Raw genomic sequence first — 14,879 nt, 5'->3', positions numbered from 1 at the left:
AGCTAATCTATGATATTTAGGCCAGCCTAAAAACAACAAAAAAAGGATTTTTAAAAAAATCTTATGAATGGGGCTGGAGAGATGGCTCAGAGTTTAAGAGCACTACCTGTTCTTCCAGAGGTCCTGAGTTCAATTCCCAGCAACCACATGGTGGCTCACAACCATCTATAATGAGATCTGGTGCCCTCTTCTGACCTGCGGGCAAACAGACATATGCTATATACATAATTAATAAATACATGTAAAAAAAATCTTATGAGTTGGGAGACCAACTAGTCTGTAGAGCAAGTTCTAGGACAGTTAGGGCTACACAGAGAAACCCTGTCTCAAAAATCAAAAACCAAACAAACAAACAAAAAAACTACTTACTTTATATGTTTGTTTTTCATGCATGTGTACCTGGTGCCTCATGGCCCATTCGATTCCCTGAAACTAGAGTTACAGATGGTTGTAGGTGTTGGGAATCAAACCCAGGTCCTCTGCAAGAGCAACAAGTCTTTTCCTACGCCTCAGCCTCCTGAGTGATGGGATTACAGAGAAGCACCTGTACATCTGGCTCTACCTTACATTAAAGGGTTTCCGGAAGGATTTTTGTTTTGTTTTGTTTTGTTTGAGGCATGCTCTCAATATGTAGTAGTTCTGGGTATCCTGGAATTCCCTATGCAGAAGATGCTGGCCTGAAACTAAGGAGTCCACCTGCCTTGCCTCCCGAGACTTAAAAAGTTTTTTTAAGCAGGGTCTCTCACACTGTAGCTCAGGCTAGCCTCGAATTCAAAGCAATCCTCCCACTTCAGCCTCCTGAATGCTGGGATTACAAGTGCCCATCTAAACTCTTCAATCTTTAAATTTCCTCATCTGTCTCCGTTCCACTTAACACTTTTCTCCTGTCAACTGAGATTCAAGTAGTCAAAACGTAAGGATTACGTGTGGTAACCAAGGCCAGAAGTCTGGTCATGCAGTAAAGTTCTTACAATTTGACGGAAGAAAATCTTGAAAGTCCGATCAATACAACCAACCCCCACCCCCTTACCATTTGTTTCCTTTCGAGACAGGCTCTCACGTAGCCCAGACTGGCCTGGAATTTGCTATGTGGCTGAGGCTGGTTTTGAACTCCCGATCCCCCTGCCTCTACCTTGCAAATGCAAGAAAGGGCATGTACTCGAGGCTCCTTTACCTTTTAAACCTCTTCTTCTTAAACACATGAGTGGGTGAACTACCCAAACTATGTCTACCACTAACTTCGCCCCGTTTTCCTCCTTTCCCCCATGGTTTTCTTTCTGCGTCTTCTCGCCTGCCACTGACCCCCAAGTCGCCCAGAAACTCCGTGCTGCCCTCTGCTCCTCCTCTCCCCTCCTGCAGCTCCCGGGCGACCCAGGATCTCCCCCGGGCAGGCGTCTCTTGAGCGCACTGCATCCACCGCTCTTTCACCAAGAAGCCTTTATGCACAGAGCGGAAGCGCTCACGTCCCGGGCAGTCGGAAAGCGGAAGCAGGCCCTAGCCGCCCGGAACCCGCCTCCCGAGAGCGGAAGGGCGGCCGGAAGCTGCCCATAGAAGCGGGTGGCTAGAGCGGCCCTGCGGGAGGTGGCAGGAAAGGCTGGGAGCAGCTGCCGGAGGTGACGGAGCGGCCGCCCCGCCCCGTGCGCTGGAGGACGAGGCTTCCAGGTAGCGGCCGCGGTTTGTCCCAGGGTACGACCCGGCCTTGGGTGCGGACCCGCGGTTCCTGGGCTGCCTCTTTAAGGGAGGGGGTGGGGCCACGGGCGAGCAGCCTGGAGGTGAGGTCACGTGGCTGCGGGCGCGTGCAGGACACGAGTTCCGAGCTGGGGGTGCGTCGTCGTTAGGGTGGACACCATGTGCCACCGCATCCCTCACCGCCTCCTCTGTCTTGGGGCCCAATGGGGTGCACGTGGTGGGGCTTGGGATTAGGCCCCGGATTGGGAGACAGGGTGGGCGGGACAGCCAGGATGCGGCCGACTTGAAGGAACCTAGAGCTGGTTTTTAGACCCTCGAACAAGATTTCTCACTGCAGAAGTGGCTTAGTGCCTCTGGAGTGCAGTTCCCTGCCCTTGAGCTGACCCATCCGGCCGGTGCCAGGAGCCTGCACGTTCACGGTCCTCTTTCCCTTGCAGCTCCCGACAACTTGAGACCAGAGCCCCGCACCTCGGTGCAGCCATGAGTGCCGAGGTGAAGGTGACAGGGCAGAACCAGGAGCAGTTTCTGCTCCTTGCCAAGTCGGCTAAGGGGGCAGCGCTGGCCACACTCATTCATCAGGTGCTGGAGGCCCCTGGTGTCTACGTGTTTGGGGAACTGCTGGATATGCCCAACGTTAGAGAGGTGGGTTGCTCGCCCGGGAAGTCCACAGAGAAACTCGAAGAATGCCGGGGCCCATTTTGTAACCAGTAACCACTCAGGTGAACAGGGTATTGGTAATTAACCATCAATTACGTAAAGGTCTTCATTTCTCTTTGGAGATAAAGGGGGTCTGTAAATTTAATGCCCTCTCCCTCTACACACAGGCTTTTTGAGACAGGGTTTCTCTGTGAAGACCTGGCTGCCCCAGACTAGTAGTAATCATCGTCTGGCTTGGCCTTGGGCTAGCAGCAATCCTCCTGCCTATGCCTTGTGCTGGATTTGTTTGTTTTTCGAGGCAGGGTTTCTCTGTGGTTTTGAAGCCTGTCCTGGAACTCGCTCTTGTAGACCAGGCTGGCCTCAGACTCACAGAGATCCACCTGCCTCTGCCTCCCGAGTGCTGGGATTAAAGGCATGCGCCACCAACGCCCGGCTTTTGTGCTGGATTTTAATGTATGTCTTATTTTAAAATGTGGATCCCTTCACGAGTTTGCCTGTCAGTTTTGCTCAGAGACCATGCTGATCTTCTCCGTATCAGTCCATTTTTTGTGTATGTGCTGCCAAAGCAAGCAAGGATTTTGTTGTTGTTTTGGAGACAAGATTCTCTCTGTGACAGCGCTGGCTGTCCTGGAACTTGCTTTGTAGATCAGGCTGGCCTTGAACTCAGAGATTCAAGTGCCTCCGCCTCCTGAGTGCCAAGACTAAAGGTATGTACCACCACCCAGCTGAATTTTTAATTTTTAACCAAAAGTACAAGTCATTCAGAGTACTCCTTGTAAGTTCAGCCTGCCCACCAGTGTGATACCTCTTAATAATCATCACCAGCTCAGTAATGGAGAGGTACACCATTAATTCCTGCACTCAGGAGTCAGAGGGAGGTGGATCTCTGAGTTAGAGGCCAGCCTGGTCTACAGAGTGTGTTTCAGGACTGCCAATGCTGTTGCACAGAGAAACCCTGTCTCAAAAAAATCAAAACAAGGCGTGGCAGTGGTGGCACCCGCCTGCAGAGACAGCCTGGTTTACAGATCGAGTTCCAGGACAGGTTCCAAAGGTACAGACAAACCCTGTCTCAGAGAAAAAAAAATCATGTCACTTGATCAAAGAAACCTTATTAAAAGGCTCAGTTTTCTCCTAAAACAGTGATGAGAACCTTGACCCTAAGTCAGTGGATCAAGTGCTCGCCTGGCATTCCTGGGGCCTTGGGTCCCTTTTCAGAACTTTGGATGCTAAGGCGGGGGTGGGGGGGTGGGGGGTGGTCACAGATTTTGGGCCAGCCTATGCAATTTAGACTCTGTCTCAAAAAGGAGTGGGCTGTAGCTCAGTGAAAGAGCCCTTGTCTATAGCATGCAGGGCTCTTTATAGCTTGGTTCTCAGAACTGCAAAACGGAGAGACCTAAAACGTACTGCCTGTTACAATTACAGAAGTAAAACTGGGAAAGTCTAAAGTCTCCTAAAAAATGGAAAGATGAGCATATGCTCATGCTATGTTACCTCCCCAAGTGTCTAATATACGAACTCATTTAGATAATGATGACATTGTCTTCTTTCCAAAGGCAATGGTACACGGCTACGAACACAGCAAAGAGCCAGTCAAGAGCTTCAAGTATAGAGCAAATGGAATGCCAGTACTGTGGCACCAGCCTCTGTCCTGAGACGCTGGCAGTAGTGTGTGGCTAAACTGAGCTGAATTTGAGGAGGCCTCTGTGGTTGGATTAGAGGATGTAATGTCTTTTGACTTGCTGTCCACAGAAAACTGGCTATCTTTTGTTCCTGATTTTACCTACAGTGAACTAAAGTGTATCTTTAAGATAGTAGAAGAAACATTTCCCAATTGCCTTACAGTGTTTAGTATTCTGCAGAGTGTAAGAAGACAGGTTTGCCCTTCAAGCTTGTATTCAGTTAAAGAGATCAGATAATTGGATGAAGATGTGGAAGTCAGTTAACTAGCAAGAGTTTACTCTGTAGGCTAACGGATGCTGGGTCTCCTGCCTAGTTGAAAGATGGTGTTGGGTGAGAACTGCAGGGATGAGGTCATGTGCCAGGATGAGTGAGAAGTGACAGGAAATACTAGTGGATGACGTCAGACCACTTCACTGAGGACAGTCTGAAGCAGAGGCCACAGATTCTATGCCCTCTGAGGGCCAAAATAGCTTACGATAACTGATGTGTGTGTATGTGATACATCGAACACCCCCGACTTAGAGGAGGGATTTGATGCATAGCATAACAAGAGCTAGAGGTAGAAGTGAGGCCTTAGAGAAACTGTGTATGTTTGGAGATGCAGAGAAAGTCTGGGTGAACCAGCATGGGTGCTTTTGGGAAGGGTGGGTCAAAAAGTTGAGTTCAAAATAGCTCCTCCTTGTCACTTCCCATATGTTCTTGCAGTTGGCAGAAAGTGACTTTGCCTCCACCTTCCGGCTGCTCACAGTGTTCGCCTATGGGACCTATGCTGACTACTTAGGTAAATAGGGGCTGGAGCTGTGGAACTATGGAGACAGGGAAAGGGTGGTTTCTGGAGAGACGTGCAAGAAATTCCTGGGATGCCCCACTTAGATGCCTTAAATGAACCTGGGCAATCTAAGACCGTAATTGGTGCAGAAAACTTGTAAGAAGCTGCTAACATAAGATGCCTGGGCTTCTGTCCCCTTCCCTAGCTGAAGCCAGGAGTCTGCCCCCACTTACCGAGGCTCAGAAGAATAAGCTTCGGCATCTGTCCGTTGTCACTCTGGCTGCCAAAGTCAAGGTAAGTGACAGTCCAAAGAAAAGCCAGGCACACCCTGTTGTTTGTCATTGGGAGTCTGCACCAGAGAGCTGTTGACCTCACTCTGTCTCTCTATCTGAACTGAATCTGTTGCTGTAGTCATGGAGGCTGTAGTCTCTCAGTTTGAACCTAAGTTCTAGGTTACCATCTTTTGTGTTTGGTGTCAAAATAGCCTCTGGGATGCTGATGTCCTCTCTCATTCACCATAGAGTAGAGTCTCAGGCCAACAAAGCCTCAGAGCTAGAAATGGGGCTCTTCTCCTGGGAAATGCCAGCTTCGGTTAGCTCAGTAAGACATAGAGTGCACCTCAGAAGTGTTTTTGTGTCCCCAGTGCTCACTCTCCCAGGTTTTAGCTAGAGTTGAGTCCTGGTGACTTTTGCTGGAATCAGACTCATAGTTGAGGAAGCCTCAAAGGTGAGGCCAGTTTGTTACTTGGCTAAGTCCAAGTGTTAAACAGAGTAACATCCTCTGATGTCAAGCTGATGTAATGCAATATCCTTAGCTACTGCCAAAAAATGGTACAGGAAGATGTCATACTCTTTCACTGTGCTGTGGCAGGTGAGGCATAGTATGAGAGCATCTGTCATGTGTGTTAGGAGTGTCTTTGAGTCTGGGGTCATGTCTTATGTAATCCAACACTTGGGAGGCTGAGGGAGAAGGATTAGTGTGAGATCAAGTCTAGCCTGGACTACATAGTGAAGTCCAAGCCAGCCTGGGCTATAGAATGAGAGCCTGGGTCAGAATACATTAAAGAAAAAGAGAAGGAGGGAAAGAAGGAAGGAAGGAAGGATTGTCCTTTTCTGATGATGTTTTGAGGTGCTGATAGGTTTTGCTTTAGAACTAACATTTTCCAGGAAATGGTTTCCAGGTAGGAAAGGAGGGCATGTGGGAGTCCGCAGTGTGGAAAGAGGGAGGAGGGTTATGAAAAGTCCTTCTCTGCTTTTGAACCCCACAAATCCTGGTCTGACCCCTGGACCCAGTGTATCCCATATGCAGTGTTGCTGGAGGCCCTTGCCCTTCGTAACGTGCGCCAGCTGGAAGACCTTGTGATTGAGGCTGTGTATGCTGATATCCTCCGTGGCTCTCTGGACCAGCGCAATCAGAGGCTGGAGGTTGACTACAGCATCGGGAGGGACATCCAGCGCCAGGACCTCAGTGCCATTGCCCGAACCCTGCAGGAGTGGTGAGAATTGTCAAGCCTTAACCATCCCCTTATGCAAGCGGGAGAGAGCAGGGATTGGGCTGCAGAGGGTTAGTCCAATCAGAGAGAAAGAGACCAATACTTTCCTCTGGAAGCTTCTGAGGGAACAGGCTTGAAGGGGATGCTGGGTGCTAAGAGGCAGGATTGTTGGAGCAGTAATTGGGGAAGGGAATGTGAATGGTGGCCTTGAGGGTTCTTAATGAGAGGCTTGTCACTGTCATAGACGGAATTTAGTACAGTGGCACGTGACACCATGGGCCATGGATCTGTCTTTCAATCTTCTTTGTATCCCTGTCTAACTTCATTGTGATCTCACTTTGTATCCCAGGCTGACCTTGAACTCAAAATCCTTCTGCCTCTGCTTCCCAGTATTGAGATTAAAGGCCTGCACCATTATACACCACCATGCCTGGCACTCCTGTTTTGTGTGTGGGTCCTACTCTCATCTTTTTGTTGTTTTAATTTATTATTTTTAGTTGTGTCTGCGTGTGTGCGTGCGTGCGTGCGTGTGCGTGTGTGTGTGTGTGTGTGGTAGGGTGGGGTATGGAGATGGGGGCAGGTCCTCAGAGGCCAGAGGCGTCAGATCCCCTGGAGCTGGTGGTTGTGAGCCACCCGGTGTGGGTGCTGGGAACCAAACTCAGGCTCTCTGGAGGAGCAGTACATCTTCTCCACCTGAGCCATTCCCCGCTCCCAGTCCCACCCACACTGTACGTGTTACTCAGCTACTTCCTTCTCCCTTCCTATCCTTCTCCAGGGGTTTTCTGATGCGAACACTGTTGCAGCTGGTTCCCAGGAGCCTGGTGAGGGCTCCCAGCTTAGGCAAGGGTTTGAGTCCAGCTTAGAGGCTTGCTTTTAAGGTTTGGTTTATTTGTTTTTATGAGTCTGTGATCGCAGCCCTCTTCTGCTAACACTTACCTGCTCTGATGCCCACAGGTGCGTAGGCTGTGAGGTGGTGCTGTCCGGCATCGAGGAGCAAGTCAGCCGTGCCAACCAGCACAAGGAGCAGCAGCTGGGCCTGAAGCAGCAGATCGAGAGTGAGGTGAGCAGGCAGGGAACGGGGTCAGCTACGGCTCCCAGCCTGGGCGCCTGGCCTGTGCACGGGCTGGATGTGGCTGAGGTGACCTGATAGATAATCAGGGCCTGTCAGGTCCTGGACCTACTTTGCTATCTGCCATTCCTTTCATCCTGATAGGTTGCCAACCTTAAGAAAACCATTAAAGTTACAACGGCGGCAGCTGCTGCAGCCACTTCCCAGGATCCTGAACAACACCTGACTGAGCTGAGAGAACCAGCTCCTGGCACCAACCAGCGCCAGCCCAGCAAGAAAGCCTCAAAGGGCAAGGGGTGAGCCCGTGTGGGGAGCCGCTCGCTTGCTTCTGGGTACCCCACGTTTACCTCAGGGGCCTCAGCCTGGCTGCTCCACTTGCTTTAGTCATTTGCATGGGGTCGGGAATGGGGGTGTCCTCCAGGAATTAGGGGACCCCTTGCATCCCCTCTCTCTCTCTTCCCCTTGCCAGACTCCGAGGGAGCGCCAAGATTTGGTCCAAGTCGAACTGAAAGGACTTGTTTCTTCCCTGGGAATGTGGGGTCCCAGCTGCCTACCTGCCTACCCCTTAGGAGTCCTCAGAGCCTTCTGTGCCCCTGGCCAGCTGATAATCCTAGCTCATGACTTTCCATCTCCTCCACCCCCAAGCATAAGCCACGTCCTCTGTAGGGAGAAGGCCAGTACAGGTCACGTTCCGTTGGTACTTCTTACGTGTTCCATTGCTCTCCCCCTGCCACGCTTGCTCTCGTCTTCACTCGGCCCGTGTCACCCGCCAGGCTGGCGGTCCTGTGGAGGGTGCGGTCTCTTCGCCCCACAGGTGTTCTCTACCCGCCCACCCCGCATGCCTAATCTGCAGTTCCTCCTCCTCCTCCCTGTGCCTGTTGGGCTGCATCTGAAAAGGCATGGGGAGGGGTCCTCCACCTTCATCCAGCCTTAGAGTTCTGGAGCCAGTCGCTGGGCGCGTTCATCCCAGACCCCTCACACTACAGTTGTTTCTTGTCCTGTCTCATCTCCTTGGGCCTGGGAACACTGCTGCTTCAGTGACCCCAGAGCACCGGAACAGCTATTTTTGAGATGTTAAGAAATGGTTCTTTGTTAACTAGTCATCTTAGGAAACCCAATGGAAATCCTGGAATGATTTGTATTTCTTCTTGTGATTTTGGTGGGGAAGGGAATATAGATTGTATATTAAGAAAAAGGTATATATGAATAGGTCTATATATAACATGACACAGAAATAAATCTATGAAAATCTGTGTACAAAAATGCCAGGAACTGGGCCTCTTCTGTCTTTGATGTTTGTACACAGGGAGAAGATTAATCCCAGTCCACTCTAAAGCCGAGTGCTGGGAAGTGAAAAGAACCAGATACTGTTTGCAGACTCTTGGCTAGCAGCCAGGAGGCCTAGACCCTGGACAGATTGCTCCGTACCTCAGCCCGTGTTCAGAAGCAATGGGCACCTCCTGAACTCCACATGTCTAACAGTGGAGATGCAGACGGACGCCACTCCCTACGCTCCAGGACCTGCAGTGTAGTTGTTTCTGTTACCTTGTAGAGTTACAGGGGGAGCTGTTGGTAGGGAACTTGAATTTTCTCATTGAAAACACATAAAACTGTTAGCTTTGTTGATCTTTGGCCCTTTTGTCCAAACTTACTGTTTCCCAGTAAGTGTGGCAGGAGAGCAGCCTAGAGCACTGCTTGCTTCCGGGGATGCAGGTAACGGTGGCAGTTGAACCCTCACCCAATGCCAAGTGTTGTCTTTGAGGTGCCTAGTGGGTCTGGTTGACTGGGCCTGTTCTGTTCTCTAGCTGGGAATTTAGGACAAATTGCCTTTTTGAAAAACTTTTTGATAGGGATCTCTATGTAGCCCTGACTGTCCGTCCCTATGTTGAACAGACACTGGCCTAGACTCACAGAGTGCTGGGATTAAAGACATGCCACCATGCCTGACTATACTCTTAACTGCACCTAGCAGTCATTGGACTAGAAAGTCCTGGTGTTTTGTTTATTTGTTTGTTTGTTTGTTTGTTTGAGGGTGGTTAATTGTTTTGAGACAGTCTCGTGCATTTCAGGCTAAGGATGGCCATGAATTAGGACCTCCTATCTCCAGCTGAGTGCTGGGTGTGCACCACCAAACCTGCTTTGGCTATCACTCTTGGTTTCTCAGCTTTGCTCTAGATAAGCTACTTGATTCTCTGGCTTCGGAAGTAAACACCTTTTGTCCCAGGCCTCCAGTGTACAGAAGGTGCCAGCCTCTGGTGTTTTGAGCCTGCCCTCTGACCCATACCTATGCTCCAGTTTTCCTTTGGAATTTAGTCGTCTCCGCTCGTGGATGTTGGTTCCAGACCACTACTTCTACGTTTAACATTAACGCTCTAAAATCCCAAGCCGGCTTCGAACTGCCTGAGAAAGGGGCGTTCACGTCCCTCACGACACACTAATGCACTCTTACTTGGGTGCATTGAGAATCCTGCTTTCCAAGCATAAGGGAAGAGACACTGTTGCTGGGGAAGTAGTAAAGACTCAGCTGGTTTTTGTTCTTTGGGGACATCATCTTTCTATGTAGTCCTGGCTTTTTGGAAATTGTCTATGTAGTGGTTTAATTCACAAAGATTTCTCTGCCTCCCAAGTGCTGGAATTACAGGCATGTCACTATGCCTGTTGAGGGCTTGGGTTTGTTTGTTTTTGTTTTGTTTTGTTTTGTTTTCCGAGACAGGATTTCTCTGTATTGCTTTGGAGCTTGTCCTGGAACTTGCTCTGTAGACCAGGACTGGCCTAAACTCACAGAGATCTGCCTGGCTCTGCCTCCCAAGTGCTGGGATTAAAGGCGTGCGCCACCAATGCCCAGTGAGAGCTTGCTTTGTTTTGTTTGTTTGTTTGTTTTTTGGGTTTTTTTTTTTTGTTGTTTGGGGTTTTTGTTTTGTTTTTGTTTTTTTCCTTCGAGACAGGCTTTCTCTGTATTGATTTGGAGCTTGTCCTGGAACTCGCTCTTGTAGACCAGGCTGGCCTCGAACTCACAGAGATCCACCTGCCTCTGCCTCTGCTGCTGCCTCCCGAGTGCTGGGATTAAAAGTGTGTGCTACCACCGCCTGGCGAGGGTTTGGGGTTTTTTATTATTATTTATTTATTATGTATAGTTTTTTATCTGTATACATGCCTGTATCCCAGGAGAAGGCATCAGACCTCATTATAGATGGTTGTGAGCCACCATATCGCTGCTGGGAATTGAACTCAGGACCTCTGGAAGAACATGTAGTGCTCTTAACCTCTGAGCCGTCTCTCCAGCCCAAGGGCTTGGTTTTTAATCATGAAATTTGTTCAAAGGTTAAAGATTCTATGTGCTCAGGGCACTAGGGGAGTCCTCTAAACAAGAACAATACCACCTACACGCATACCCATATGTGCTGATCCCTCCTATGTTGCAGTCTTAGATGTCCAGCCCTGAATCATGGAAGTCCAGAGTTCATATACATGAAACATGACAAATGATTAAGCCAAGGGCTGGAGGAAGACAAGGCTCAGTGGATAACATGTTTGTTGTGCAAGCTTGATTGCGACTTCCAGAATCCACTGTAGATTCTGGGAGGGTGTGTGTGCTTCCTCCAGCACATGGGCTGTGAAGACAGAACACCCTGAAGATCATGGGCCAGCTAATCTAGCAATCACTGTGTAGGGTGGAGGGACTGTGCTCTGACCAGGCATTCACTATGGGGGAGGGGGGAGTGTGTGTGTGCTAACACACTCTTCCAAATGAGGTGGAAGGTGAGGGCTGGCCTAAGAGTGTCCTCTGACCTCCCACACTCACATAAAGACTTACAAAGGTTAAGCCAGGCAGATGCAGTGGTGTACTCTTTTTTGTTTGTGTTTTTCAAGACAGGGTTTTTCTGTATTGTTTTGGAGACTGTCCTGGAACTGGCTCTGTAGACTAGACTGACCTGGAACTCACAGAGATCGGCCTGCCTCTGCCTCCCGAGTGCTGGGATTAAAGGCATGTGCCACCAACACCCAGTCAGTTTATTCTTAGTTTGAGAGCCAGGGTTTCATGTAGCCCAGGCTGGCCCAGAATGTACTGTGTAGCTGAAGGTGACTTTGAATTCCTGGTCCTCTTGTTTCTTCCTCAAAGGGCTGGGATTATAGGTGTGCACTATCATACATACCCGTGGGATCTTGCTATATACTAGAGCCTGACCTGGACCTCCCTGTGTAGTATTTTATTTAAATGCTGTAGAGATCAGAACTGGAGAGATGGCTCAGTTATCAAGAGTACATGCTACTCTTGCATGGGACCCAAGTTAAGTTCCTATCCCCCATAGTAGATGACTTACAACTGACTAACTTTAGCTCCATGGGGATTCGATGACTGGCACCTGCATTCCCTTGAACTTATCCACACACCGATGCACACGTATCTCAGTAAAAGTAACTCAAGAAAATCTGCTGGAATCCATACATAAAAAGGCTACTAAAACTCGTAAGTGGTTAGGGAAAGTTTGTCTCCTTAGGTGGACTTAGTCTAACGTGAGTGGGTAGAACAGAGTTTTGGAACATACAAAGCATGGGGTTACTGCTCTGCAACAGATCAGCCTAAACTTTAGAGGCTTAAGGCAGCCTGTTAGCTAGGCGGGTGGTGCACACCTGTCATCCCGGCATTGGTGATGCTGAGGTAAAGTAGCTGCAAGTTTGAAGCCAGCCTGGTACCAGGCTATCCAGGTCTATGTGACAAGTCCCTGTCACCAAAAAAAAAAAAAAAAAAAATCCCCAGCATATTGTCTTTGTATGATAAGAAACGGGGTATAGCTGAGCTGAATTCTTGCTTCAGGGTTTCCCACAAGGCTACAATTTAGGTGTGAGCTATTGGGTTGAGTGTGACTCAGTGGTGGCTCACTTGCCTGTCACGGGTTTGATCCCCAGTGCCATCTAAGGAAAGGGTGTTAGATCAGACCATGGCTTTCTCAAGGCTCCAGTGTGGCAGACTTGCTTCTAGACTCAGTGGTCAGCAGGAATCACTTCAGGGGTGATTGTACCAAGACACTGACTGATGGTGAGTGACCACTCGGGAAACCCGCACCATCATAGCAAGAACCAGAAAGACTCCACCAGCAGGATGAAGTCACAGAGAGTGATGGCCTATCATTTCCACCACTGGACTATCCGGTCTATGCCCAAGAGGGTGGCGATTTTTTACACAGAAAGCAGGGAGCATTGGCAGCCATGATGGAAATTCCCCAGCAAAGGCAGTATTTGTGTAGCAGTGTTTCAAAACCACCAGCATCAAAATCCCTGTGCTAGTCAGGCAGTGGCAGCACACACTTGTAATCCCAGAATTTAGAGGCAGAGACAGGCAGATCTCAAAATACATTTAAAACATAGCAGTAGCCAGGTGGTGGTGGCACATGCTTTTAATCCCAGCACTCGGGAGTCAGAGGCAGGCGGATCTCTGAGTTCAAGACCAGCCTGGTCTACAGAGTGAGTTCCAGGACAGCCTCCAAAGCTACAGAGAAACCCTGTCTCGAAAAACAAACAAAAAACCCTGTGCCAATTTTTATCAAACTAGATTATATAAATCTTAAAAGGGAATTTGAGATGGCTTAGTGGGTAAACTTCCCTCGTGACTTCATACACTCATGTGTACATGGTATGAACATGCCCACACATGTCCACATACACTAAATATGTAAGAATCTCCAGGATGTGTTTTCTCTTCCATATGTGGCTCTCAGTTCTAAGCCGTGAAGTCCTGGGTACGAAGCACCGTTGCACAGGTGAGTGACAACATGCACCGACTGAAGGCTGATGGACACTTGAGGGCTCTGGATAATGGGCAAAATTTCAGCCACCATATGGGAAGGATGACCAAGGTGAAGCGAGACAGAACTTGTCTTTTGATGTTCTCCAGTGCGTGATTATGCATTTGATGCTCTCCAGTGCGTGATTATGCATTGAAGGTCCATGAGCTAAGAAGTGCTGGATGATGAGCTAAAAAGTGGTTGACTGGGAAAGCCACATCTTACCTAAAGTTATAAAAACCGGCCATGGCTTTGAACCAGACTAGAAGCTGAGGTAGGAGTGAACTGATGAGGGAAGGTAACTCCGAGGGAGAAGAGCAGTTCCTGGACACAGGGTGTTCGCCTGTGGCCCGCAGCTCTGAGAAGTAGGAGACACATGGGGGCAGGATGTACAGGACGTTCTAGGCTTTGTTTGACTGAAAACCCGAGATAATACAGTAATACACAGGTTTGTGTTAGCATTCTGGGCATTGGACTTTGGGGTGATTTTTGTTTTTTGTTTTTGTTTGTTTATGGAGACAGGGTTTCTCTGTGGCTTTGGAGGCTGTCCTGGAACTAGCTCTTGTAGACCAGGCTGGTCTCGAACTCAGCCTCTGCCTCTCACGTGCTGGGATTAAAGGTGTGGGCCACCACCACCTGGCGTTTTTTGTTTTTGTTTTTTGTTTGCTTTTGGCTTTTTGGCTTTTTGCCTGAATCTATATTCTGGAGCTGGAGAGAGGACTTAGTGGTTAAGAGCACTTGTTGCTTTTGCTTAGGACCCAGATTTGCTTCCCAGCATCCACATAGCATCTAACCCTGTAACTACAGTTCCAGAGGATCTGCTGCTGCCCTCTTCTGGCCACTGTGGGCACTGCATGCACATGGTACACAGACATACACGCTGACAAAACAAACACCCACGGACTTAAAAATAATTGCATCTTTGGGATCGATAGGCACATCACTCTGTCATTCTACTGCTCCCATTATTGGACTTAGAAGCCCAGCCTGTGCCCCAGCAAGGCAGACTTAGCATCTGTACTCAGTAAGCGAGTTAAAAGAACCAACTTAATAATGGAAAAGCGAAAAAAGGCTTAATCAGTGTGGCCCCACTGGGAAAAGGAGAAAAGAGACCCAGTGGCTACCCCTGTACCCGCTGCAGTCCCTCCTTGAGGTCCTGAAGTGAGATTAAGGTTTGAGTGGAGGGCAGGGCCAGCATCATGCCTAGCTAAGCAGTCTAGGTCAGGATGTGGTCCAGCCCACTACTGATCCATCTTTTCTGTTGTAAATCTCTTTCCAAGTGAAGAGTTTCCCTGCTGACTGGCTAGGGTTTAAACTTCTCTTTGCCAGCATGAAACTTTGGGGAAACCAGAAGGCAGGCAGATCTCTGAGTTCAAGGGCAACCTTGCCTACAAAGTGAGTGAGTTCTAGGACAGCCAGGGCTGTTACACAGGGAAACTCATGTCTGGGGGGGGAGGGGGGATGATATTCCAGTTTCTTGGAGTCCATTTTTTCAATTGATAGCCAACCCAAACATCTCTTTAGAATGTCCTCATCTCCTCTGAGTAGGTTACACCCCCAGATGGAATGCATGGATCTCAGAAAAGTGTCGGTAGAGAGAGCCTAGGATTCAGCATTCCACCATATCCTCTCTTTATTGTTGCCTGAACTGGACTCAAAGGCAGCCTGCACAGGAGGGTGTCCATGAGCTTCAGGCTGAAATAGCTCTGCCGTAAAAGTCTCTCTTGCTGATTTCCCTAG

General features: G+C 49.1%; 1 protein-coding gene and 1 non-coding gene across 5 annotated transcripts; one reads left to right on the top strand and one right to left on the bottom strand.

Annotated features, from left to right (window-relative positions):
• The first annotated feature begins 1,509 nt into the window (after positions 1-1,509).
• On the top strand, positions 1,510-9,308 carry Cops7a (COP9 signalosome subunit 7A). 4 transcript variants are annotated; one of them, XM_005066001.4, is made up of 8 exons: positions 1,510-1,662; positions 2,127-2,331; positions 4,732-4,807; positions 5,001-5,089; positions 6,088-6,290; positions 7,242-7,347; positions 7,501-7,652; positions 7,826-8,619. In XM_005066001.4, exons 2-8 carry the CDS (start codon positions 2,170-2,172, stop codon positions 7,863-7,865), a joined length of 828 nt encoding a protein of 275 aa, XP_005066058.1. In that variant the 5' UTR covers positions 1,510-1,662; positions 2,127-2,169; the 3' UTR covers positions 7,866-8,619. The 4 variants fall into 4 exon arrangements, with proteins under 4 accessions (XP_005066058.1, XP_005066057.1, XP_021080359.1 ...); XM_005066000.4 differs by having other exon boundaries at positions 1,533-1,686; XM_021224700.2 differs by lacking the exon at positions 1,510-1,662 and adding an exon at positions 1,806-1,823.
• LOC121137314 lies at positions 2,813-2,915 on the bottom strand. The gene has a single exon (XR_005874573.1). It is a non-coding gene; the product is annotated as a U6 spliceosomal RNA (small nuclear RNA).
• Positions 9,309-14,879: the final 5,571 nt, after the last annotated feature.

The sequence above is a fragment of the Mesocricetus auratus genome, unplaced genomic scaffold (genome assembly GCF_017639785.1).
Source record: "Mesocricetus auratus isolate SY011 unplaced genomic scaffold, BCM_Maur_2.0 Super-Scaffold_100676, whole genome shotgun sequence".
Classification (NCBI taxonomy): Eukaryota; Metazoa; Chordata; class Mammalia; order Rodentia; family Cricetidae; genus Mesocricetus; species Mesocricetus auratus.
The sequence above is the reverse complement of the archived record's forward strand: the minus strand, read 5'-3'. Positions and strand labels throughout refer to the sequence as shown.